Consider the following 23,948-nt stretch of genomic DNA (forward strand, 5'->3'; position numbering starts at 1 on the left):
TAAGACATCATTCTTGTCCTTCTGGCTGTTGACTGACACAACTGGCTGATCAATCTCCCCTCAGTTTCTCTGCCAGTGTTCATTTTCTCACTCTGTTGAATGTTTTTGTGTCCTAAATCTCTGTGGCCTCTTTCTCTCTCCCCACTACAGTGGGTGTACATTACTCATTTTTCCACATCATACGGCCAAACTGCTCGGTTAGCAGAAAAACACTCACACACCGATAGGGAAACAGGTTAACCTTGGTTTTGTTTACACTTTGTGGAAATTATTGCTTTGTTCCACTGGATCAGGTTTGCTTCTCTGTGCTGCAGCTTAAGTTAATCTCAAATGGCAACCTGAAAACACAAGAGTATCCATTTACCTCAAAATAAAACAATCATTTGTTCAGTATTCACAGAGTACATTTTGTCAGCGTCTCTTCTGTGATCAGAGAAACTGACAAAACACATTTTTTGCAAGTCAGTCTAACATAAAGCATATTTTACATCAAAACAAGCTCTGATTACAGAAGTTGTGAGCTGTAAACTGACAGAGACAACACTCCGCTCCTCTTCTAGCTATCTCTACACACCAGGAAGTTGTTTTGTGATTTGTTTTTTTTCTTTTTGCCTCAGGAAGGTACTAAGGCTCTGGTTTGGATGGTATGCTGACCCATCACTGTTTGATGAACAGGATAAACTGTCTGAATTTCATCCTATATCCTATTAGCTGAAATATAGAGTGTGTTTGAGGTGACCATTAGAATAGGAAACAAAGCTGTACACATTACAAGATGCTTTATGCTGCTGCTTTGTATTGAAGTTTGTACTGAGTAAGAGATGGCTTACATCTATCTGTCCTCTGGAGTCGTTACTTTGGCCTTTTCTATATCTACAGAGCTGTATTCTACTTTTGCGTGTATGTGTGTACAATCTGCAATCTGCGTATGCATCTGCATATGCAATAATTGTGAATGGATGAAGGACACAGGGCAGAGGTTTGACTTTTTTGGCTGTCTTTCGCTGTGTTTCTGTTGATCCGTCTTGATGAACAGTGATTTGATTCAATGATTTTGTTTCTGGTAGTTAGGTTAAAGTCGCATATGCTGTACTGTGATTGTTACAAATTACTCTGCCACTAATTAAAAGCCCACACAGTTCCTCTTACAAATACATCCAGATTTTCAGGCCTATACTTGTAGTTGCTGAGTGACGCTGCTGTCCTGCTACACACAACTACCATCCAACTTTCTGACCATGACCAATGGGTAAACATATCAGATGAGCCATCCTAAAAGCCAATATTTCCCTTCAGTTCTCTGGCCTGCTTTCAGATACAAATCCACCATAATCTGACACATGCCTCCGCCAATCAAATCAGTTGATGTTTTTCTTTCAGCCTTGGCCCTGAATCATCGTATTTCCAATGTAAATTTAGACTCTTTTGACAAAGTGAGATCACGGTGGAAACATTTTTCTTGAGCTGTTGATGTCAGCTAAACTTACTTTGAACGCTTAACTTGTGTAACTCTCTCCTTCCATCTTATCCTGCGTTATCCCGCCTTCGTAAACCTGACCTGAAACTGTTGTGCAAACATCGCCTCTCATCTCATTCAGCTCTCAGAAGGAGAACAGTAGTTTGTTCTTTTGCGACTGGCTCTGTTCTCAATATAGAGCTTCAGTTTGAGGTTATATATGGTAGCTAAGTCCATTTGATCAGCAAACTGTCACTGCAAATGACCGAAATGTCTTCAGATAACTGTTTTTAAAAAAAGAAGCGCAGAGACAGAGGCATTTTTAAAACCATCAGCTGACTCCATTTTAAGAACATAAAAGGTAAATATCTGTTCCTGGCGCTCAAAGCTGAAATAACAGATATATATATGGTTTACTCCAGCACAAACACAGCGGAGATGCAGTATATTTGTCAGGATGTGCCTCCCTGGCAGAGGTAGCGGCACGGTCCGGGACAGTTTGCGAGCTTCTGTCCGTCCGAGGGAAGGAGTCACCTTGGGCTGCAGCTGTTCCTCACAAGTCGGCAGCATCTGGCGGTGCTGCGGGGTGAGGCGGGGCGGAGGGAGAGCTGGGCACACAGAGATGAGAAGTGCTGAGCAGGTGAGGCAGGGTTAGACAGAGGACAGGCAGGATCGTGGTGTGGCGGCTGCATTCAGGGTGAGATGGGGTGAGGCCGGGCGACGGTCTGACACTGATGCATGGAGGAAGGGTGAGGCTGTTAGGAGGAGGCTTCCGATTGGCGGAGCTAATGAGTCGGGCGGAGTCAGGGCGAGGGAGAGGCTGCATACTGTAGCTGGACTCTGCCTGGGGCGAGGGGGGTGAGGTGAGACTTTAACCTTGATGGAGTATAGAAGCTGAGGGCGGGTAGGACAGAGGGAGGCCCTGCCAGCACGTCTCTCTCTCTCTCTCTCTCTCTCTCTCTCTCTCTCTCTCTCTCTCTCTCTCTCTCTCTCTCTCTCTCTCTCTCTCTCTCTCTCTCTCTCTCTCTCTGTTTAATGCACACTTTATTTACTGGCTCTGTGCCTGAGACACAGACAGCTACTGTATACAGACACAGATACACAAACACAGCAAGTGATCTTCATTAGAGTCGGGGGAAAAGAAAAACTGTACTTTGCTAGCAGACAGGTACACTGTGATCTACTACACTCTCCACAACACACAACACTTCTCCCCTCCATCTCTCTCTCTCTCTCTCTCTCTCTCTCTCTCTCTCTCTCTCTCTCTCCCTCTCTCTCTCTTCCTCTCCCTCTCTCACATGGAAATGGCCAATTGTTTTCTTTTTTTGTTGGGACAGGCTAAAATGGCAGTGCTTCTGAGCAGGAAAAAGAAGGTGGATGCAGAGGTGACATACAACATTGTGGAACATGTATAAAGCACAAGTTAGGATATCATTAGATTTTGATGCAAGATCTAGGGTTTTTTTTATGATAAATGATGCTACAAGGATGCAGTGTGTATATATGAGTGGGGGAGAACTACTATTTACTGAATTACTAAGGTGATGATTTGTAAATAGTTGTGTGTGTGTGACTGACTGCGTTTGTACTTTATGTACATATAAGAACAAGATGAGACTGATTGGTCACTTTGAGGGTTTTATTTGCATTTTAACAAACTCAAAACTCTCTCTCTCTCTCTCTCTCTCTCTCTCTCTCTCTCTCTCTCTCTCTGTCACACACACACACACACACACACACACCGAGCCATCTGGAATATTGCCACAATATTGCCACTAGGACTCTACCCATATTGCGTGCTTGCATTGTTTTTTTAGGTCTGTGAGATGAACACAAGGCAATATATCTTTGAGGTGAAACTTATTCCTAGCTCTCCCTTTGATTGTTTTACTTCTGCTCTCTGTGCGGAACATCTAATAAAACAGTCACATTAGTTTTCTTTCAGCGAGTATGCTGGAGTGTTTAATCATGTTTTTGGTCCACATCTGTTTCTGTGAAGTTCCTTCTGTTGCCGCTGACCTCTCTGGGCCACAGGTCACACACCCTGACCACACATTGTCTCAGCACTTACTGCAAAGAGTTTGTCAAGCTGTGATTTTAAGGCTGCTGCTCATGGTATTGTGTGTGTGTATAAGTGAGTGTGTGTGTGTGTGTGTGTGTGTGTGTGTTTGCTTGATTGTGGGACTTTGTGGGACTCAATGTAGGGCTGCACTCTTCATAGTTTTGTGGCTTTAGTTGTTTACTGCACGTTTCTGTTGAAGCAGTTGATATACTGTATTATGTCAAAGTAGTTAGATGGAGTTGAGCCATCATCAGATATTACCAAGCAGAGTTATTATAGTTTTTTATTTTGATATGGTTTTCAATTTTTATTTCAATTTCAGTGTCATTTTATTTTTTCAGGTTTTCAGTATGAGTTTAGTAGTTTTAGTTAAGTTTTTATTTTGTTTCAGTTCTAGTTTTAGTATTTTTGGTAGGAGAGTTTTTTTTAAAGGTAAATAAAACGTTAAGTCTAACCCTTTTTAAAATGTATTAACCTTAATTTTTCAATTAGCATTCAGTGAAAATAGCCACATTTTCTGCCCAAAATTCATTCTCTGTTTTTTACTGTTTTTTTACTCAGTACATAAACAAAAAGTCTAACTAAAAACATGTAAAATATATTTTTATTTTATTTTAGTTAGTTTCACAAGTAGACAAGTTTTAGTTCAGTTTTAGTTTTTTCACAGTGTCATTTTTATTTCTATTTCACTTTACACTTTACAGAAAAGTTTAGTCTCAGTAGAGAAGCACTCCAGTACTGAAAGTTGGAATAATTTTCATGATGAGCACAGTGGAAGCACACGGCCACACTGTTCTGACTGCAGCTGTTATCTCAATGACCAAAGCTCCAACTCATTTTACAAATGCTACAGAAATGAACCCTGAGCTTAATAAGATAACAACCTGTAACTATCCCCCTCCGACTGGAACAGAAATGGGATAATTTAAGGCATTTTCAGAGAGGAGGTTATTAGATTTCATCAAAAGAAACTTCCTCCAGGTAAATGTGAGCTGCTGCTGTAACATGTTGACTGAAAAGCTCCTCAGTGAGCCTATCAGGGCCGGACACCTGCTCACCACAGTTAACACTCCAGATGAGCTTCTTCCCTCCTGTCTATTTTTAAACTCTCCTTAGGCAGATCTGAATAGTGTCATGATCTACTTCATATATCTTACCGAGTGGACGATGATTAAGTGTCAATCATCTTCATGTTCATATAATGTCACACATGCCTGGAACCATAAGTGTGTGAGTGTCTTCTCATTAGGACTGGACACTATAGATAATTATATTGCGATTATTTTTGTTGAATATTGCAATTGTGATATACAGACACAGATTTTTTTTAGATTTGATATTTTTCAGCAAACAAGAAACATTTTTAATAAAAAACTGTGATGTTGTTTCTTAAGATTTGCTCTGTTTGAATACATTGAAAGTTTTTTTACTATGTGCTATTTAATTATTAGGCCAGAAATTGGGCTCAGCACCAGAATACCATGTTTAGGAATCCATTTTGAGCAGCCACCACTCAAAATAATTGCAGCCTTACGCGATTTAGAAATAGAAGTAGTACATATTGTGATTTTTTATTTTTTTCAATTAATTGTGCAGCCCCACTTCTCACTTCTCTGTCTTAGTTGTTGTTGAGGATCTTGCCTTTCTGGCTCGGAGTTGCATTGCTTTTGTTCAGTGTCTCATATCGTCATTGAGAGACGAGAGAAAGCGGTCTAAATGCACTTTCTGTCTTTGCTGTGTTTGGTTACGCATCCTTCCGTCTCTCTCAGTCCTTGAACTCATCACTGATTTGAATGTGACAGGGTAAACAGTGGAAATTCTCCAATCCTATTGCCATCCAGCTCCGTTGGATTTCTCATCATTAATAACAAAAGGAAGGGGGAAGGAAGAAAGTATGTATAAAAAATTACTACTCAGGTTTTAGGCCGTTTATGGCAACAGCCTTGAGCTGCATAGCAGTACATCATGAATGTGAAAATGGGCCATTTTAAGATTAGGGAGAACACTCAAATCTATTCAGCACCTAATGATGAACCAGTGGCAATCTGTGCACATTCATTTAAAATTATTTGGTATAGAAAATAGGTTCTATCAAGTGTTTTATGCTGGGCCATTGGATTCCTTTCATAAATCTCCCTAATAGGTTTGTCTGATGTGCTCTAACCCGACGTACGGATATCCATTATGGGAAACAACAGGAGCTCATTAAGAGAGAGCTCAGAGGACAAGGACTTGAGATATTATGTCACATCAAATACAATGAATCACTGCCCCATTAAGGCACTCAGCAGCCACAATTAAACACTGCAGAGAGGGGCTTTAAACGAGCTGTGCCTAAATGCGGTAGGGCAGAATCACTGTGTAGACATAGTGTAGTGAGCTCAAAGTATTAACTGTGACTGTATAATATTCTGATTTCTGATCTAGACCAGTATTTGTTTCATTGTGTTTATTTTTAAACTCTTCTGATCGTCTACATCAAAAGTTCCCCCGCTTTTTCATGTTTTTCATCGATACAGCTTAGGCCATTTTATAAGATTTAGTCTGAAGGCCCCCCATCTGAGAAGATTTGTTATTTCATATCAGGTACAGAACTGGAGAGCTGTTAACCTTTAGGTGGGGAGCGTAGAGTCGAACCTCTGATCAAAATAGGCATTCCTATTTCATTCTCTCCTAACTCGAAGTGAATGAAATAACAGTGAAATCAAACTATTCTTCGTTCTGCTCGCACCTCGCTTTTAGAATCACCGCTCTACATCTCCATTAACTCCTCTTGACTTGGTTCAACAGCAAAACTGAATGGACCGCTGCACTCTCGCTCTCCTCATCTCTCCATTACTTTGAAACTCCTCTCTCTCTCTCTCTCTCTCTCTCTCTCTCTCTCTCTCTCTCCCTCTCCCATCTCCTCTCCATCACCTGTTGCTCATCTCCCTTCATCCCTCCGTCTCAAACCTCTTACCCTCGTCTATCTGTTGCGTTCTGTTCATCTCCCACCCCATCGCCTAGTGCTGTGAAGCTGAACCTGCGATCTCTTACCTTCTCTTACACTCTGAAGGTCAGCGGATCAGATATTTCACGGTGTGACGGGCGATAGTAGACGTAGGATGCGCAGTGCGTGACCGGAGTGTGATATCAGGCACAGAGACGCGTTCAGTTCTCATCCGGAGCGGTCCATTTGAGGCCGAGATGGGCCGTGTCATGGGTTTAATGAAGAGCTCCAGTGCTTAACGTAATTACAGCAAAGCCTCGTCTCGTCACTGCGGGGCGATCAGAGACACTTGACATGGTTTGTGTCTCTATAAATGTCTTTTTAATGGCGCAAAGAACGTTTTGTGGCTAAAGCGTCAGATGCCATCATCTATCAGTCATAGTCAAAGATGAAGTGTCTTTCTAATTTCGAGTTTAACAGCAGTTCATAGTTTGCTGTATCTTCATCATTGCCCCGTTGGTTGGTTATAGATCCATCATTATGTTTTTAGGTTGAAGTCTATCCGTTTTGAATGTTTCTGTTTACACACAGCATTCCCAGAAAGGCTTAGACTCCTCTGTTCTGCCGACCATCTGTTATACAGTATCGTCACCCATGGGGGATACTTGGTAGATTAACTGAACCGATCAATCACGTTTCATCACCGAGAGCCAGAAACACCGTGTCGTATTGGCATGCTGCTTTACCGTTTGATTGTTTGGTGGAATTTCACAGTACTCTTTATGTTTATAAATTTGTCTGATCAAAAACTATTTTCTTATTAATTGATACTAGATGTATAGAAACAGAAAGGGTGGGAGATGGGAGATGTTTTGATGTCATAATTTAAGATGTCACTCACTCTCTCTCTCTCTCTCTCTCTCTCTCTCTCTCTCTCTCTCTCTCTCTCCCTCTCTCTGCCTTGGTTTAAAAAGGAGAAGGAATTTGTGCCTGTGGTATACTGCTATAGATTGATGATGATTAGTTTTGAAGAGGCAGGATTGATCTCCAGAATTACGCAGCTATGTAGGTTGGCAGCATTATAACAACAAGGCCAGCTGCTGAGATCCAAGGTCTCTCAGCGCAGAGCCGACTGTAATCTCATCTCACCCGGGATCACTAGCTGTCAATCTGCAGTATGACTGGATCTAGTCATGGCTATTATGCTATCAACAATTATGCTATGTGTTTGCTTTCAGATAGTTTTGATAGGGATTGACTGATAAAGAGATGTGTGAGCCGTTGTCTATCATGTTGTATTGTTGCCATCCGTTTGAAAAGAGTTATCTTGAACCAGAGATTAAACCTGCAGTTCTTAACAGTGTTGCTTCAGTTGCTGGTTAAGAACACGTTTTAACACGGTAGCTGAATCCACTGACGAATATGCCTTGCTGGCATTTCTGAAATAGTGCTCCCCCTCAGCAGAAAGTTCTGGTGGCGGCATCCATTGGGTAACTGACTGAGGAAATTCATATGACAGATTAATTTAATGAATCTCCCTGTGGGGCCTGTTGTCTGTCAGCTATCTCCATACACACAGCTCTGTATATCTGATGGATAGCCCCTCAGTTAGAAGGGCTATTCTTGTAAATGTGGGTGTTCCATATATGTTAATTAATGTTGGATTTAACACTGTAGAGGATCCGGATATAGGTCAGTACGTGTCTCATCTCCTAGTCTGTCCTTCAAGCGAATCACGTTGGTTTGTTTGCTAAAACGTAGCTGGTGTTGCCACATCCACTGCACAAGATATACGAGAGGCTCCTTCAATTACAACCCTCAAGGTACAAATTATTGGTTGTTGCACCCAATGGAAAGGCTGTTCTTTTCTTGTCTGCCCTTCATCCAAAATGCATATAAACTATAATTCAAGCCCGATGTGGTCATTTCTTGTCCTGTGTTTTATTGTGATGTTGAGTTTCATCATATCTGCTGGCTGGCGATGACACGCTCGTCCCTGTGGTGTGATGTGTTCCAGTCTGCTGCTGCGGCGGAGGGAGTGTTGGGATGTCTATCTCTTCTCCGTCTCATCGCCCAGGGTCATCGGCTCCTGTGAAAGAGGGGACTTTAATGACAGAGGGGCCTTTTGTGTGCGACAGCCAGGCAGGCAATGACATTTAACAGAGGCAGCCAGTTAGAACTGATGGCATGCTCACATACCGACTGATGCTTTATATTAGCGACAGGGAGGATTCAGCCAACTCCTAGTTTTAGCGATTTTACACATGTAGCCCAAGGGAGGAAAAAAAAAACGATACAAAGGACAGATTAACATAGCTGCTTTGTGTCCATTTTCTACAATATATGAACCATGGCACATTGTAGTGATGGGTAACCTAACGTTTATTATGTAGGCACCCCTGATGAATCACAGCGTAAATGAAGATGTGTTTTTCTTTTACTTTATTAACGGACCCGTGGGGTATGAATAGGGATCCAACAATCTGGACTATGTTGAGTTTGGTATTCTAGTATTTGACAAGAGTAGCTGTCCATGTTTAGTCTGTGTTATATTTGAGCACAGGCAGAATTTATAAGTGGTATCTGTGTTTATCTGGGACAGTCGACCAAGAGCTGCCCGGCCCTCCACCCTCTCTCTCACGCTTTCGCTCTTTCTTTCACTCTATATATTCATACCATCCTTTCTTTCTCCTTCCCGGCTCGTTTCTCCCCCTCCATCCTCTGGCCTGCTCAGCTAGTAACACACAGCAATATGGGAGCAGTAGGCCTGGGTTCTTCTGGCTATATTTAGCAGTGAGCAGATGCAGCGCACTGGAGCGGAACACACTGCCTCTGCTCGCCTCTGTGTGCGCTCATATGTGTGCTCCTGTGTGTGTGTGTGTGTGTGTGTTTGTCTTTGTGACTCTTCCTTCATACCAGCTCTCCCATCATGCACCGCTGACTCTGACTCAGCAGCACAGCAGTGGAGAACTGGGTCAGAGCGGCCCTCGTGCCCTCAACTGCTGACCAGTTTACACAAAGCATCCGTACCATTCTGCATGCCCAGTAGAGTGAAGCAGAGGGTCCGTTGTGCCCAAATGTTTGAAGTGAACTGCCTGGTATTCTCTTTTTGCAAGTCGAGCCTGTTCAGAGAGCTGGGTCAACATTGGCTCGTAATTGGTCTTGGCAGAATTTCCCTGTGCTTTAATGTGGTTCAATTCACTCTAAAGGGAGATGGGTCACATTTAACGTTGTTCTGCCCTTATGTCTAAGAACTAATGCAAATTCTTAAGTTAAAACAATGCATGATAGTGAGACTGAAAACATTCTCTGATTTATACTGAATCATTTGATAAGTCTTGTTAGCTGTTAGGAATATGGACCAATTATGTGCCAAAAAACACTGGAAACACTGTTGGTTGCTTTTAATCGACTTTTGCTCAAATGGATGGTCCTGTCCCAGACTCCTCTCTGGTGGCTTCTCCATGGGCGCCCCAGGCCCACTGAGCTTGGAGTGGGCATACATGAAAGCAGCTCTGGGGTGTGGCTGCTTATGGGGGTAATTATAGTAGGAGAAGGCAGAGGACCAGTCCAGGGCTTCATGGCGGACCTCTCTGTGATTGTTGTTTTTTCCTCTCCATGCCTGCCACGCTGATTGCAGGGCGCATGGAGGGCAGCGATAGATGGTGGCTGTAAGTGGCTTGGTGATGAACATGTGTGTTTGGCAGAGGAAGCTAAACCAACTACTCCCAGTTCTGCGGCTGGTGTGTATGTGTGTGTGTGTGTGTGTGTGTGTATAATTGACATAAGAACGAAGCAACCCAGTCCCATGTTTAACATCATCATTATCATCTCTGCTATATCAGCTGTACAGAACTTTCAAACTCTCTCAGCCAGGATAATGGATACATAATAGCTGGAGATTGCAGCTACTTTATCACACCAAGAGTGCCAAGTGAATCCCATCAGTGAGAGCAGGAGGATTTGATTAGCCTGTTTTGTCTGTTGCATCCTCCCCGATGTTCACCTCTCCCAGACAGCTCTTCCCTATAGTGCTGGTTAATGTAGAGTTAAATGCTCTCATCTGTAACTGGAGAGTCCAGTGTTGACTGACGGGATGTCCTGAGACCCACAGGAAGCTGCTGGAACAATGGATTTTACTGTTTAAGAACCAGCATTTCCAGTTCCTACTCTGTGGCTATTATTTGGAATTGGCGAGAGGAAATACAATATTATTTGTCCCCTTGAGGAAATGCCATCTCTTTGTGCTCAGTTTGAGTCCTGTGTTATCAGCCTGAGATGGCTTGGGAACCATATGGCACTACGAGAAAGAAACCAATTTTTCTCATGGCGCAATAAACAAACTGTGTTGGACAACCGGTGTGTGATTTTGTGTGTTGAAATCCACATGATGTCTTTACGTGTGTGAGTGTCTGTGGCTCCCATCGCTGCTGGAGTGCTACGGCCCCAGACCAGATAGAGGGATACAGACAGAGTGGAGCCTTCTTAATCAAAATGTGATAACAGACGAGCTGAAATCCCCAACAGGACACTCCTTTTGAGATCCTGTCTTTTTATTGTTTTAGTACAGCTATCTAAGTGATGGTCCTAAAGTATCAGGCGGCATCAGTGCTGTCTGTGTTCTGAAGAGCGATGTCCGGTGCACCTGGCTCCTTCATGGCCCAAGACGTAGACAGGGTCACCTCCAGGCCCAAGAGCCTCTGGTGGGGACCCAGCTTGGGAGGGCGTCTTGTCTTGCGCCATAAGCCTCTCTGTCATCACTACAGGTGGTGTTTCATTAGGTAGACCAGTGTGTGTAGTGTGTGTGTGTGTGTGTGTGTGTGTGTGTGTCTTCCAATTACCACAGGGTTCTCTCTGTTCTCCTCTACCCAGAGTGTTTAGGGCAGCCTGGCTGTCATTTAACACCTAATCTGTGCCAGCGACACCCTCCAGGGAGAGAGAAGCACACAAAGCCCGGCCTGGCACACAAGACTAGCGATCAAACAGTTTCGAGTTACAGAGGTGATTTCTAATTGGTGATATCTGTGTTTGTTTGACAACTGTTTATACTGCAGATAGAGGGGAAAGAGACAGTTTGAGTGATCCCATTCACAATGTTACCATGGTCATCTTAACCACACGGTGCTGTCTGTTATCATGTGTATTTTGCTTACAGTAATTAGTCAGCTCCCAGTTGCAGAGTATCACCAGGATAGCATTCTCCCAGGCAGTAGCTGTAATTTAGGGATTATTTTGCTATGGTTGGTTTAAATCTACACCTGCCCATCTCATGTGTGGTCCATTTCTTGAGAAAGAACAACTGTGTTGATCTTCCACTAAGCCCATCAGAATTATTTGTTACAGTTTACCCCCAAACTGTTTGTGCTTACTAGCCAATTGATGTTGACTGCCAAAATGTAATGGAAAAAAGAGTCAGTAGGCTACAGAGAAGTGCAGCACATACACACAGGCACCTTGGTTTTATTTGCTGTCTATTTCACTCTCCTGCTCCTTGTGGTGTGATGGTGAAAAAACCCATCTCACTTTTCATTTAATTGGGTTGACTGAATGATATGAGAGTAGTTCATGTTGTGTCTTTAAATTAGTTACTACTCAAACTGCGATGCCAAGGGATTAAATATCATATTTCATACTTTCAAGCCACATTTATGGGTCTTCTTTTTTTTTTCCCAGAGAATCAAGCTTCACCACTGGGGGGCAGCAGCCCATAGTTACCACACACGGCTCATCCCATTTGCCGGTTGGCCCCGGGTTGCTATGGTAACGGGTCTGTGTGAAGCAGACTTGGTGGTGAGGCTCGGAGACACAGAGGGCAGTGTTGAGCTGGAGGACAGGAGATGAATCCCAATCAGCAGCTGAACAGTGCCACACACACACACACACACACACACCAAACACACTAATATGGATGCTTCCTCAAATTAATACACTCACTCTGTATGAACTATTGATATATTTTATTTCTCTTTAATTGTATATCTAAAACATGAAAATACCCCCAACCGCTGCTGGTGTTTGGAAGCCTTGCACTCTCTCTCCTCTCTTCTAGTGTTTCATTCCCACAAGCATGACTGACACATAATAGCAGCGAGTTGTAGTGGTGACAGCTGTTGTGTGGTGCCAGGCTGCAGTTGTTTGGCTCAGTCTTCTGCTGATGTTATAGGTATCCACAGCCATATGTTTTTGTTCTCTTGCTATCTGGCTGGCATGTTGTAGTTTTCTTTGACTCCTTTCTAAATGGCAGCTCTCACATACTGTGCTGTGAGAGATATTTTCAGCCAAGCAGTTTTTAAATATCTCCTATGACAATATCTCCAGTGGGAATGCATAGGTGAGTGTGTCTGTGTACACATGTGTGCAAAACTGTATGTGAGAATGTGTTCAAGCTCACAAGTGCTAGAGCGTGAATCAGTATCTCCTCAGATGTTTGAGACGATGCACCCCCCTCCCCCAGCCCCTAAATGAGACAGGGATGCATAACTAGATTTAAGGTTATGTAATGGTGACTGGAGGCACGAAGGATGTGTATAATCCACTCTTATTTGGGTTAAACCCATCTCTCTGTCTATCTGTGTGTGAGGGCAGAGGCCTCGCATCCTCATATCTCCCCTACTGCTGCTTAGCCTTCCACAAACGTGCCCCATGCAGGGCTGCAAAGCACCGATCTCTGTCACACACAATCTTCCACCAGCCAGCTCCAGGAACATCTCAGCTATCTGGAAACATTTCTCCACTGAATTAATTAATTAATCTCACTGGGATCTCAGATTTGCTCCGATGCAGTGATTTCACTGTTATGAGGACCAGGATCTCCTCTCCAAGCTTCTGAAATGGCCCATTTTATCATTGTCAGTCATTTTCATTGCCAGAATAATATGACATTTTATTGACTACGACACTTGTGTTGGTGTAAAGTTTACCTTTTTTAACCCTTATTTATCTAGTGAAAGTCAGCTGAGCACACTTGCTATTTTCCAGCAATACCCTGCTTCACATTCACACCTGGGAGCTGCCCAGTACGACCACAGTCATGCTTTTTACATGCATGTCCCTGTAAAAAGCAATGTGGAGTAGTTGTAATTGTAGTTGCAATTTCATACTATCCTTAGAGTGTAGATTCTTAGGAGGCTTCATTAGTTACATGCCCTTTATAGACTATTTACTAAAAAAACATATTAGTATTAATAAAAAACTGATATTGAGATGTGTGTGTACGCTACATTTGTCTGTTTTGACTTGGTTAACATCTGCGCATAAAAGCAGAAACTATTCTATTCAAACCTGTGCCTGTAACAAAAGGTACAATATCAGACAGTTTTTTGTAATAAGACAGAAATATATCAGCAGTGTCCAGGCTATATTTGGGAGGGACAGAAAGATGTGGAGTAGCAGAGACTGTGTATGTGTGTGTCTTTGTGTAGCCTGGCTCTTGACCCCTCTGTCTTCCTGCTGCTGCTCCTTATCTGGACCAGAGTGTACCAGCCAGGATTTGCCTCCTTGTCGGCCTCTCAGTCCACTCATGAACTCATAGTTTGTCAAGAGAATCACTGCAGCTAGATATCAGTATCTATCGGTCCCGGTCCGTCAAACTGTCTGTCCGTCACACACACCATCTTGGACACCACTGATTGGATGTTGTCGAAACTTTGGGGAATGATGAGTCTCATTGCTCCATTCTAGTATTTTTAAAATTGCACTGATTGGCCTAAGGGGGCATTACAACATTTGTTTGTCCATGTGTCACACGATATCTCAGATGCTGCTGGTAAACTTGGGGAAACTCGGTGGACATGATGCATCTCACCACCGTGTTTCAGCATTTTCAAACACTAATCGGCCTAAGGAGGGCGCTACTTTTACAGAGCAAAACAAAGAGACATATTGGTTCCCGACTGGCCCAGACAGAGAATGCGTCATTCGCGGGGGACGACATGTTTACTGTTGGCTTGTTTGAGGTTGACATGCAGAATATCTAGTCAAATGAGTGACCAGAATACCTGGTCATTTGATTAGAGAGAGAGTTGATGACTGAAATTATGACCAGAAGAGAGACTAAGCAGCATACATACTGTACACACGCACACACACCACAGTGTGGTTGTAATCTCTGCTTCATGTGGCTTTAATCCTCATAAATACTGAATATTTGATGACTCTCTCATTGATGGAGCATGACACCTGGGCCGCCCGCCCTCTGCTCGCTCTGCCCACCCACGGGAGAGGGTTGTTCTGCCGGTGGTCCTTACCTTGAGAAAAGCATCTAAGCCAGCAACACTGATATGGCACTGAATGATGCTCTGCATGTTTATGTATGTATACCATGATATAAGCATGTTTTGATGAGGTGCTATTACTATAATTCAAATCACCATGAATATGGAAATGGGTAACAGAGGATACACCGATTGAAAGAATGTGTGCGTGTGTGTGTGTGTGTGTGTGTGTGTGTGTGTGTATTTGTGTGTGTGTGTGTGTGTGTGTGCAAGCGTGCTGTTGTATCTGTTTTTTTTACAATCTGACTGCTGCTTGCCTAGCAGGGACCATAATGATGGTTGTCAGCACTGGCTGGTTGCTAGGTAACAATTACCTGACTGTGCTTTGCTTGCACTGAATTACACAGAGGGCTGTGTGTGTGTGTGTGTGTGTGTGTGTGTGTGTGTGTGTGTGTGTAGGGGAACGGAAAAATACAGCAAAGTAGACTGCCAACCAGTGTTTCCACTACTGGGCAAAAATGCCTCACACCAGAATCAGATCCATGACTACAACAACATTAGCTACATGGTATCTGTTTCTGTGTGTGGTTTACGCCCTGCTGTTTTTTAAATTAGCATGTTTCTAATTTCTGTTTGACAAATCAGTAGATGAATGGTGATGAAAACCTTCGTCTGTTTTTAGTTGTATTGTCTCTATTTTCAATTTGACAAATGTACCAACAGCAGATTTTGTTTAGATTTCCCAACTGCTCGTAATCAACGCTGACCTGTGTTAGCTGTCAGTGTGTGGTTGTATACTGGGACACAGTACTGCACATCATCAGTTTTACCTTGTGGGACATATGAGCATGTGGTATTTATTATCGTAGTGTTTGTGTCACTCCATGGGAAGAGGAGGTGAAGCAGGAGCACGGGCTGGTTCGACAGTTGATGATGTCACAGTCTGTCTGCACCACAGGGCCACACCTAGGGGCAGGCGACAGAGAAACACAATGCTCCTCTGCTTCAAGACCAGCTTTCCTTCCTCCGCTTCTAGACTGATGTTTCTCCTCTGTCTGTCCTGTAACTCCCAGGTTGAAAAAGAACAAGACAATATAAAAAACTTCCAAATGAATCGAGATCTTGAACCGGCTTGTAATTCCCATAAATTCCAAAGTAAACTACAGTTATTCAGTAGCGGGCTGACCTTGCCATCCCAAAGCACAGAAGCAGAAGAGAATCTTGCAGTGTGATCCGAGTCTGTCGGGAAAGCATGGCAGCTCCCCCAAGAATAGCTTGCCAGCTCCCCAGACATGGATGATATATTTGGAGATCATTAAATGGTCCTAAATGAGACCCTGGCGTGAGAGCGAGCTCTGACCATCTGGCCCTATTGTGACTGCCGGGGCTCCGTTCAAACTCAGCCAGCAGCATCAGCACCTCTGATTGGATAGATGCTGACTAAGCCCAGGAGCTCGAGCCAATCAGAGACCCTTTTCATCAATTACCTCACCGCCTCAATCTCTTCGTATCTCTCTACATTAACCATATTGTCATGGACGGTGTCGCTCTCCCCATAACTGATTTACTCAAACTTTATTGATATGGCACGTCATATGAATAAATTGTAATATATTGTGCTTAACGTTAAGTAGTGCATGAAATAGGTAAAGCAAGAAAAATAGATTCAGTGTCACTCAGTGCCTCTCATGCTTGTTTGATTCGAGTGATAATGAATTTTTATATCACATGGATTTACAAGAGACAGTCGTTTGATAATATTTATTTGCATTCTTGAACTATATCACATTTATATGCAAACCCAATCCAAAGCACTAAAGAATTTGTATAGCGGAGGCCTTCCTTCCTTCTTTCAAATTATCTAAGGAAGGTAAATATCTCTTTCTTTTCCTCCGACATTGTTAGCTGTTTCTCATGCTATTTCAGTATCCAAGGATATTTCAACGATGGAAATGTCACAGCCTTTCATGGCCTTATCTTTGGTCAAATGACAGCATTGCAATGGTGAAGAGATGACCAGGCGTGTGACTGCACAGTTTACACGCTTCATCTGTTTTTGTCTGTCTGCTGTCTCCAGGCCACAAGCTGAACAAGGACCTGAAGCACTTCCTGAGCCTGAGGTTTCAGAAGTCTTCCCCGGACCATGAGCTGCAGCAGATCATCCGAGCCAATCTGTATCGCCATGCCGTGCCTTGTGAGTAATGATAACAATGATGATAATGTGATAATTGATTGATCCCACGTAGGGAAGTTCTTCTTTTGCTTGCCCCCCATCCACAGTGCAGGGTCAGTTACAGAACAACACCTCTGGTAGGGATTCAGTGTCTTGCTCAAAGACACTTCAGCAGGACAGATGCTTACCAACACACATCTGGTTGAAGAACGGTCTCTTTAGCCACTATCATCATTTATTCCTCTCTACCCACTTCCTGAACCATCTTTCTCATCTGTTAATATCTTCTTTTTAAACTCCTTCTACCCTCTCGTTCACCCATTCATCCTCAACTTATTCTATTGTCCTTTACTTACCATTCACCCTTTTCATCCTTACATTAGGTGTATCAAAACACTCTAGCTGTAGGTATTGTTATGATGTTACTGTCTGTGTCTATGTGCTGGAGTACCACACAAAATATGTGAAATGCGTGGCTTGAGCCAAACATCCAGCGCCATGCCAGACTCGACAACTGGGATTGGTAATGTCAGGAACAGTTGGATCTGTGGTTGGATGATACAGTCCAGCTGTATTCAATTTTTGTACTCTACTAATGTCATGCTTCTGATTCAAAAACCTTTTGCTTGAGTGGCAATGGCCATGTGGCCCGAGGCTTAAAGTCTTTCCGCAAAGCGCTGCAGTGCATCGTCTTGAGGATATGACAGGAGTGTGTGTGTGTGTGTGTGTGTGTGTGTGTGTTGGGTGTGTAATGTGTTTTCCCATGAGGAATTGTTTTCATTATCACACATATGCATAGACGTGATTTAATCAGTGAAGAAAGAGATCATCATTCCTGTCACACACCACCACTTCCTGGATCTATGAGCTGGGGCTTGGCTATTTGTGTGTGTGTGTGTGTGTGTGTGTGTGTGTGTGTGTGTGCGTTTGCATGTATTTGAATGCAGCTTTGCATTGCGGTGCTCCCAAATAGAACACAGTTTCTAGACTAGATTAATTTTTCTCATTCTCATTTTTTCCCCTCCCTCTTTTTCTTTCTCATTCTCTCCTTTTCACTCTCAATCTCTGGCTGTCTGTCTGTCCTTCTCTTGCTCTCAGCCATGTGACTGGTAAATCCTTGTCTCTGAGCCTCCCCCCGGTGGCCTGCCTGGGATTATGATGTTCTGATATATTGAAAATAGATTCCTGCCTGATTATGTGATGAACATGTCGGGCTCTAGTGAAGATCACAGGCCGATGGGCAGACCGCTGAGCCAGAGGACAGCCAGCGTTGAGATTCAAATTGAACATGACCAACAGGCTACAAAAGGGGAAAAAATGGAAACGTTAGATATATTTTCCCAGTGACAATAGTGTAAGGCATGCTGATTCAGACATTACTCTTAAAACAGACTCAATGAAACCCCGCAATTCAGTTGTCTCTTACAATAACAGGATAATCCTTTAGATTTGGAGCCAATGCACATCTGTTACTTCCACTAATTTGAGAGAATAACCATTACAACAGTGCCTGCATTCAAGTGTGGAAGCCGTATCATAGAAGAGAATGGCGGAGGCCATTATAAAGGCCATTCATTCATGCAGGAAGATCAGCCCATGCTAAATCATTAATTGGAAATAATCACTCTTTCTGGGTTATTATCTTAAAATATAAGGCTGTGGTCTCTTTGGATGAAACATAGTTGAATGGCTGAAGAATTGGTTGTGAATCAATGAGGATGTATGTGTGTGAGGCTGAATTTTCATTTTCAAGTAATGATGCAAAGTTTGTTGGATATACGTTTTGATGTTTTTTTTGCATGTGTTTCTGCCAATGATTAAAAACTGGCACAGGTAGGCAAACAAAAAGCTAGATAGACCCCAACGCAATCCTGGTCAGTCCGATACTGAATTTCGGGAAATGTGTACAGTGTTTATCTCTCTCTTTCTCTCTTCCTGTCTCTCCCTTTCTGTGACCTACTGTCGCTGCCACCTCTTATTTATTGTCTCTCTCTCTCTCTCTCACACACACACACACACACACATGCAAATAGTTTCTTGGCATGACAAGGCAGAATGACAAAGGCAGGGAAATAAAAGCCACACTTCTCTGCCCTCTCTTTCCCTTTGTCTCTGTCTCTCTCATGTGTCCTCCCCCCCTCTCCTAAGCACATGTGTTGCTCCCTCTCTCTCTCTCTCTCTCTCTCTCTCCCCCCGCCTGCCTCCCCATGCTTGACTCGAACAGGTGCCTGTCCCTCCACCAGCAGTTTTTTTTGTGTGTGTGTGTTTAGGAAGAGGACACTCACCATGTGAACTCCCCAACCCTCTGTCAATCCCCCTCCCTCTCTCTCTCTCTCTCTCTCTCTCTCTCTCTCTCCTCAACCCACCCTCCTCTTTGCCCTCCTCCCTCCTTCATAGCCCCGCTGCTACAGATGGCCATTGTTATCATGTGCTGCAAAATGTCACAATTGATAGAGAAGTCGCTCTCTCGTGGGATTCATTTCCCTCTCACGTCTACAGCTGCTGCTCGGGGATGAGGGTTATCTCGGCGTTATCCCAGCGTTTGAGCCACCGAGCAAACCAATCCTCCCTCCCCCACCTGATCTCTCTCTCTCTCTCTCTCTCTCTCTCTTCCTCTCTCTCTCCCTCTGCTCTCTCGTTCTCCTCTCTTTCACTTCAAATCCTCCAGTGAGTGTCAGCGTCCCTGTGGCTCAGTGGTGGCTGCTGCCTTCCTCTCTCTTTCTCTGTCACACTCTCTCGCTGCTCCCTCTGTCTCCCTGCCTCTGCTGCTCTCCCCCTCTCCCTCTCTCTCTCTCTCTCTCTCTCTCTCTCTCTCTCTCTCTCTCTCTCTAGCTCCTTCTCTCTCTCTCTCTCCCTCCCTCCTCACTGTCCTTCACTCTCTCGCTTCCTTGTTTTTCCACTCCACTGCCGATCTTGGGGAATCATTGTTGGAGACAAATTTTTCTGTTTGCCGCTCACACAAAGAAAGGATTACGGCTTGATTCGCTTGGCTCCGGCTCGCTCTGCACCCAGGCAAGTGGCAGCTCCTTATTCTCTCCTCCTTCTCTCCTTCTTCTTCGCTCTCGCCATCCGCCATCCATTCGGCGAAGCCTGTGATGTATGCAGGCAGGGGAGATGCATGGCAGAGAGTGAGGTTGATGGTGTGTATATAGGCTAAGGGAATCAGGGGGGTGGGGGTGGGAATTATGTGAGGGAAGAGGGGGGCAGGCACACTCGGAGCAGGCACGTCCAACCCAGAGGGACAGATGGCCAGTAGCCCTGGTGCTTTTTCCTCTTTGGTTTTCTAATTCACCCTGCAGGCTTTGTGTAAGGCCCACTAGTACACAGACCTTCTTTTCAAGAAGCAAGAGACGGCTGCACTCCTTAGCTGAAAGAGGGAGGGGGGGGGATGTGTGTGTGAAGAACGGACAGGGTATAGAGAGAGTGGGGGGGGGGGGGGGGGTGTTGCTGTAGAGGCAGAGCAGGTTTTTAAGGGGCGGATAGGAGAGGAGAGGGAAGAGGGAAGAGAGAGGGGGGTCATCAGCCTCGAATGCATGGAGGTCAGGTCCAGATGCTGCTCTAACAAAAGGGCTTTTCTGGGGGAACGGCAGGGGGAAGCGTGGCGCTCGCCATTGTGTGTGTCGCTGCATTGCAGGGTGCTGCCGGGGAGCCTCATGCTAATGATGGCCATTCAGTCTCGTAACGGATGAGTGGGCCCCAGCTTCTGTTTGCTTGCTTTTCACACACACACGGTTAATATTTTGTTCATGCAGCCAAATATCTACTGTGCTAACATGCAATTTACTATGGAAGGACGAGGGATGGGAAAATTATGGCTTCCAAACTCACTGAGGAAGCTGGGCAAATATGTGTTTTTGCGTAGCAATGATGTATGGGGACAGGTGCAGACTTTGTGCATGCATGTGTGTGTGTGTGTGTGTGTGTGTGTGTGTTTACACGGACTATATGTGTCTGAGGTGTGTGTTTATTGCATGTGTCGGTATATTCAAGGCCATATGTGACATATTTTACACATAGTGACAAACAGATAAGGACTGCAGCTCTTCCTCCTGGTTTTCTTGCCAGTGTGATTGGCAGGTCAACAGTGAGGCTGGGTGGAAGGGGGCAATGGGGGTTGTGGTCTCTGACGTTGTTTTTGTTGTTTGGCAATTTCCTCCCAACCCATTTCAAAGATATCTCATGTCTTCCGGAAGAAATCACTACAACAACACGACCTTAACGTGCCATCTGATTCTGCACCGAGAGATTAGGATAGGCTGCACTCCAAGCTTAGTCTTGAATACATTGCCTTGATCAGTCTTAACGTGGAACCATCAACTGTGATCATACTGTGGGTTATGTGACTATTATGTAGTGCTGCTCACAATAATATGATTGTTACTCACAATCACCTCAGGCAGGTTTCCTTGCTAGGCTTGTGTAAGACTACTGTCCTTTCATCTTGTGAATACCATTAATACCTGCACTGCTACAATGTAAAGCCTTAAGGCTGTGAAAGGTGTTGACAGGATCACCCCAGAGTCACTCAGGTCCGTTTCAAGTGATCAAACCCTGACTAACGAGCCCAGTATCTCGTCCCACAACTGCAGAAATGCTTCCTGTAGTTTTCTCTGTATTTCTGGGCTGGACTGCAGTCCCTGCCTGCCCAGACCAGAGTGATGCTACGGCCAAATCTGGGAGCCCAATCCACCCAGCGAACAAAGAGAGAGGATGGGATGGCTGAATAAAGCAGAAGTCTAATTTCTTTCCACTACTACACAGAGTGAGGAACCATGACATTCTTCAGGGAAAGCCATATCCATTTTTTTGTTGTCAATAGATCGTAATGATGTTAGCCCTGCCTTTTGAGGTCAGCGACATGAACTACGGTAATTCATTGAGTGAACAAAGATTCTCTGTTATCGTCGTGTAGTCATTTACTGGACTGCTTTGTGTGTGAGTGTCTTGTGATGGTTTGGATGTGGATCTACTGTGCTAGCCTGCTACCCTACATAGTTCCTAAGTGTTAGCTGGCCTTGATGCCTGCAGGCGGTGAATGTGATAACTCCGGATTGATCTAAAATAGGTAGTGCTCCAGTGGCCATCTAAATTTCCTCACTAAACAATCAAAGGATCAGAGGGTGAGGAATGATTCATCATCCGTCACTATAAATAGAAGCCACTCTTCCTCTTTCTCGGCTTTGGGATGTCTCACACTTTGTTGTGTTCATCTGGCTGCTTATCTGTTCTCTTTCACTCATCTTCACTTCTGTGGAGGAGCAGATTCTTCATATTCCATGAGCTCATTTGGTGTTCGTCCATAATCAGACATTAACTCCTGAATTAAACACAAATCCTTGCTACATCAGTGCAGTCTCATCTCCACTGGCTTTGTTATCTCCTTTGTGTTCATGACAATAATAGTTTTTTTTTTAATTCTCCCTGTTATTCTATTATTCTCCTTCAGTATCTCAAGTTTTAATGTCTCATTTGCAGTTAGTGCAGGTGATTTTACCTTCTCGCTCTGTGGCAGAACAGTTGGTTGTCAGAATAGCTGACTAGTACTTTGTGACAGTTTTTTTTTACTGCCATTGTGCAAACTGTGAATGACAGATGTTACACGAGTGAAGAATGTTTGATCTGTCCTCACACCACAGCGCTGCCATTTTGTCATCCCACATAATCCTAAAAATAAAGAAAATTCTGCAGCGTTACTTTACATGTAGAGCCGTTACAAACAAGATACCAAACACTGCATGCAGAATTTTTGTTGATTAGTTTCAGGACTGCCATTAAGGCTACTGTTTCTGCTGGGAGCTGTGGTCGAATGAGGCCATGTGGCTGAGTTTGGGCCATGTGAATCCAAACAGAAAGCTGCAGTCCTCTTCCCTCAGGGCAGCTCCTGGGTTCGGTGGTCAGCTTGCCTGGGCAGCAGTCCATGTCCATGCAGGTACAGGCCTGCCCTGCCAGGTACAAGCTTTCCTTTGGTCTGCCATCGGGCTCTTAATCTCCCAAGGTCCTAACCAAGTCCAGGCTCTGTGCTTTAGTCCCGCCATGGACAAAATATAGTAAACCAACTCCAGCCTGCATCCAACTCTGCACTGCCTCATCCACTTCTCTAAGCCCAAGCCCAACCGTCATGTTCATATACCACTAGATCCATGCCATATCTACGTTTAAATCATGCACTTTTATCCCAGATATCTGTATCTTACTCTCTTACTCCATCTTTTACACCATCATGCTGTACTCCTCTCCCTATCCCTCGTCCTCCACCCTCCACACCCTGCCTTAACCCAGCGCTCACCCCTGGAGTGGCTGCCTCAGTCACGGGACCTGCATGACGCTGATGAGGCTGCCTGTTTATCAGAAGGGACCATGTGTTAGGTAATGTCAAGAGAGTGTATTTATGGCTAAGATAGCGAGAGAAGGGGTAACAACAGTGGAAGGGAAGGAGAGAGCGAGAGAGAGAGGGAGGGAGAGGGAGGGAGGGAAGCTGTGGGCGGGAGTATGCGGGGGGCTGTGGGGCTGCAGCCATTGGCCTCAGACAGGAGCTGGAGTGTGAATAGCTCACATTGGCTTAGCCTCTAAGCTGGGCTGGACCTCTAATTTGCTCTGCTTGTGGAGCTTTGAAGAAAAAAGGCAGCTGCCTACTAGCTGCCTGCCTGAATGAGCTAGCAAGCTGCGAGCTAGCACTCGCTCACAGGCGACTGGATGATCCGTGGATGGCTGGGATGGTATAGAGAGAACAGAATTCAGCCTGTTTGGATTTATCTTCTGAATATTTCTGTGGAATAACGCACAGAGGGGAAAGGAGCAGCAGCGGCATAGAGGTAATTCTGTGACATTTACCTCTCCTCCTGCGAGTGATGCCCCGGCTTCCGGGATTAGATTGGAGGGGATGTGGGTGGGGAGAAACATAGAGAGACAGAAATATAGGAACAGATACAGAGGCAGGTGATTTTTTTTTGTCCACTAAGCTGTGGGAATCAGTGCCTATGCAGATCTGTGGAGTGATATTGATGAGCTGTGATGTGTTGTGCCGTGTCTGTGATGATGACGGAGCTGTGTGTGTGTTTGTGTGTGTGTGTGTGTGTGTGTACACATGCGTATGTTTGTCTGTCTGAGATGGTGTT

General features: G+C 44.3%; 1 protein-coding gene across 1 annotated transcript in view; it reads left to right on the forward strand.

The window, feature by feature from the left end:
• Nucleotides 1–23,948, forward strand: part of LOC139928298 (membrane-associated guanylate kinase, WW and PDZ domain-containing protein 1-like) — an 87,350-nt gene that overhangs the window by 13,664 nt on the left and 49,738 nt on the right. Inside the window, exon 2 of the mRNA XM_071920785.2 lies at nt 16,738–16,854. Within this exon, the coding sequence (XP_071776886.2) occupies nt 16,738–16,854 (117 nt within the window). The remainder of the gene's footprint in view (nt 1–16,737; nt 16,855–23,948) is intronic.

This window comes from Centroberyx gerrardi, chromosome 14 (genome assembly GCF_048128805.1).
Source record: "Centroberyx gerrardi isolate f3 chromosome 14, fCenGer3.hap1.cur.20231027, whole genome shotgun sequence".
NCBI classification, from domain to species: Eukaryota; Metazoa; Chordata; class Actinopteri; order Beryciformes; family Berycidae; genus Centroberyx; species Centroberyx gerrardi.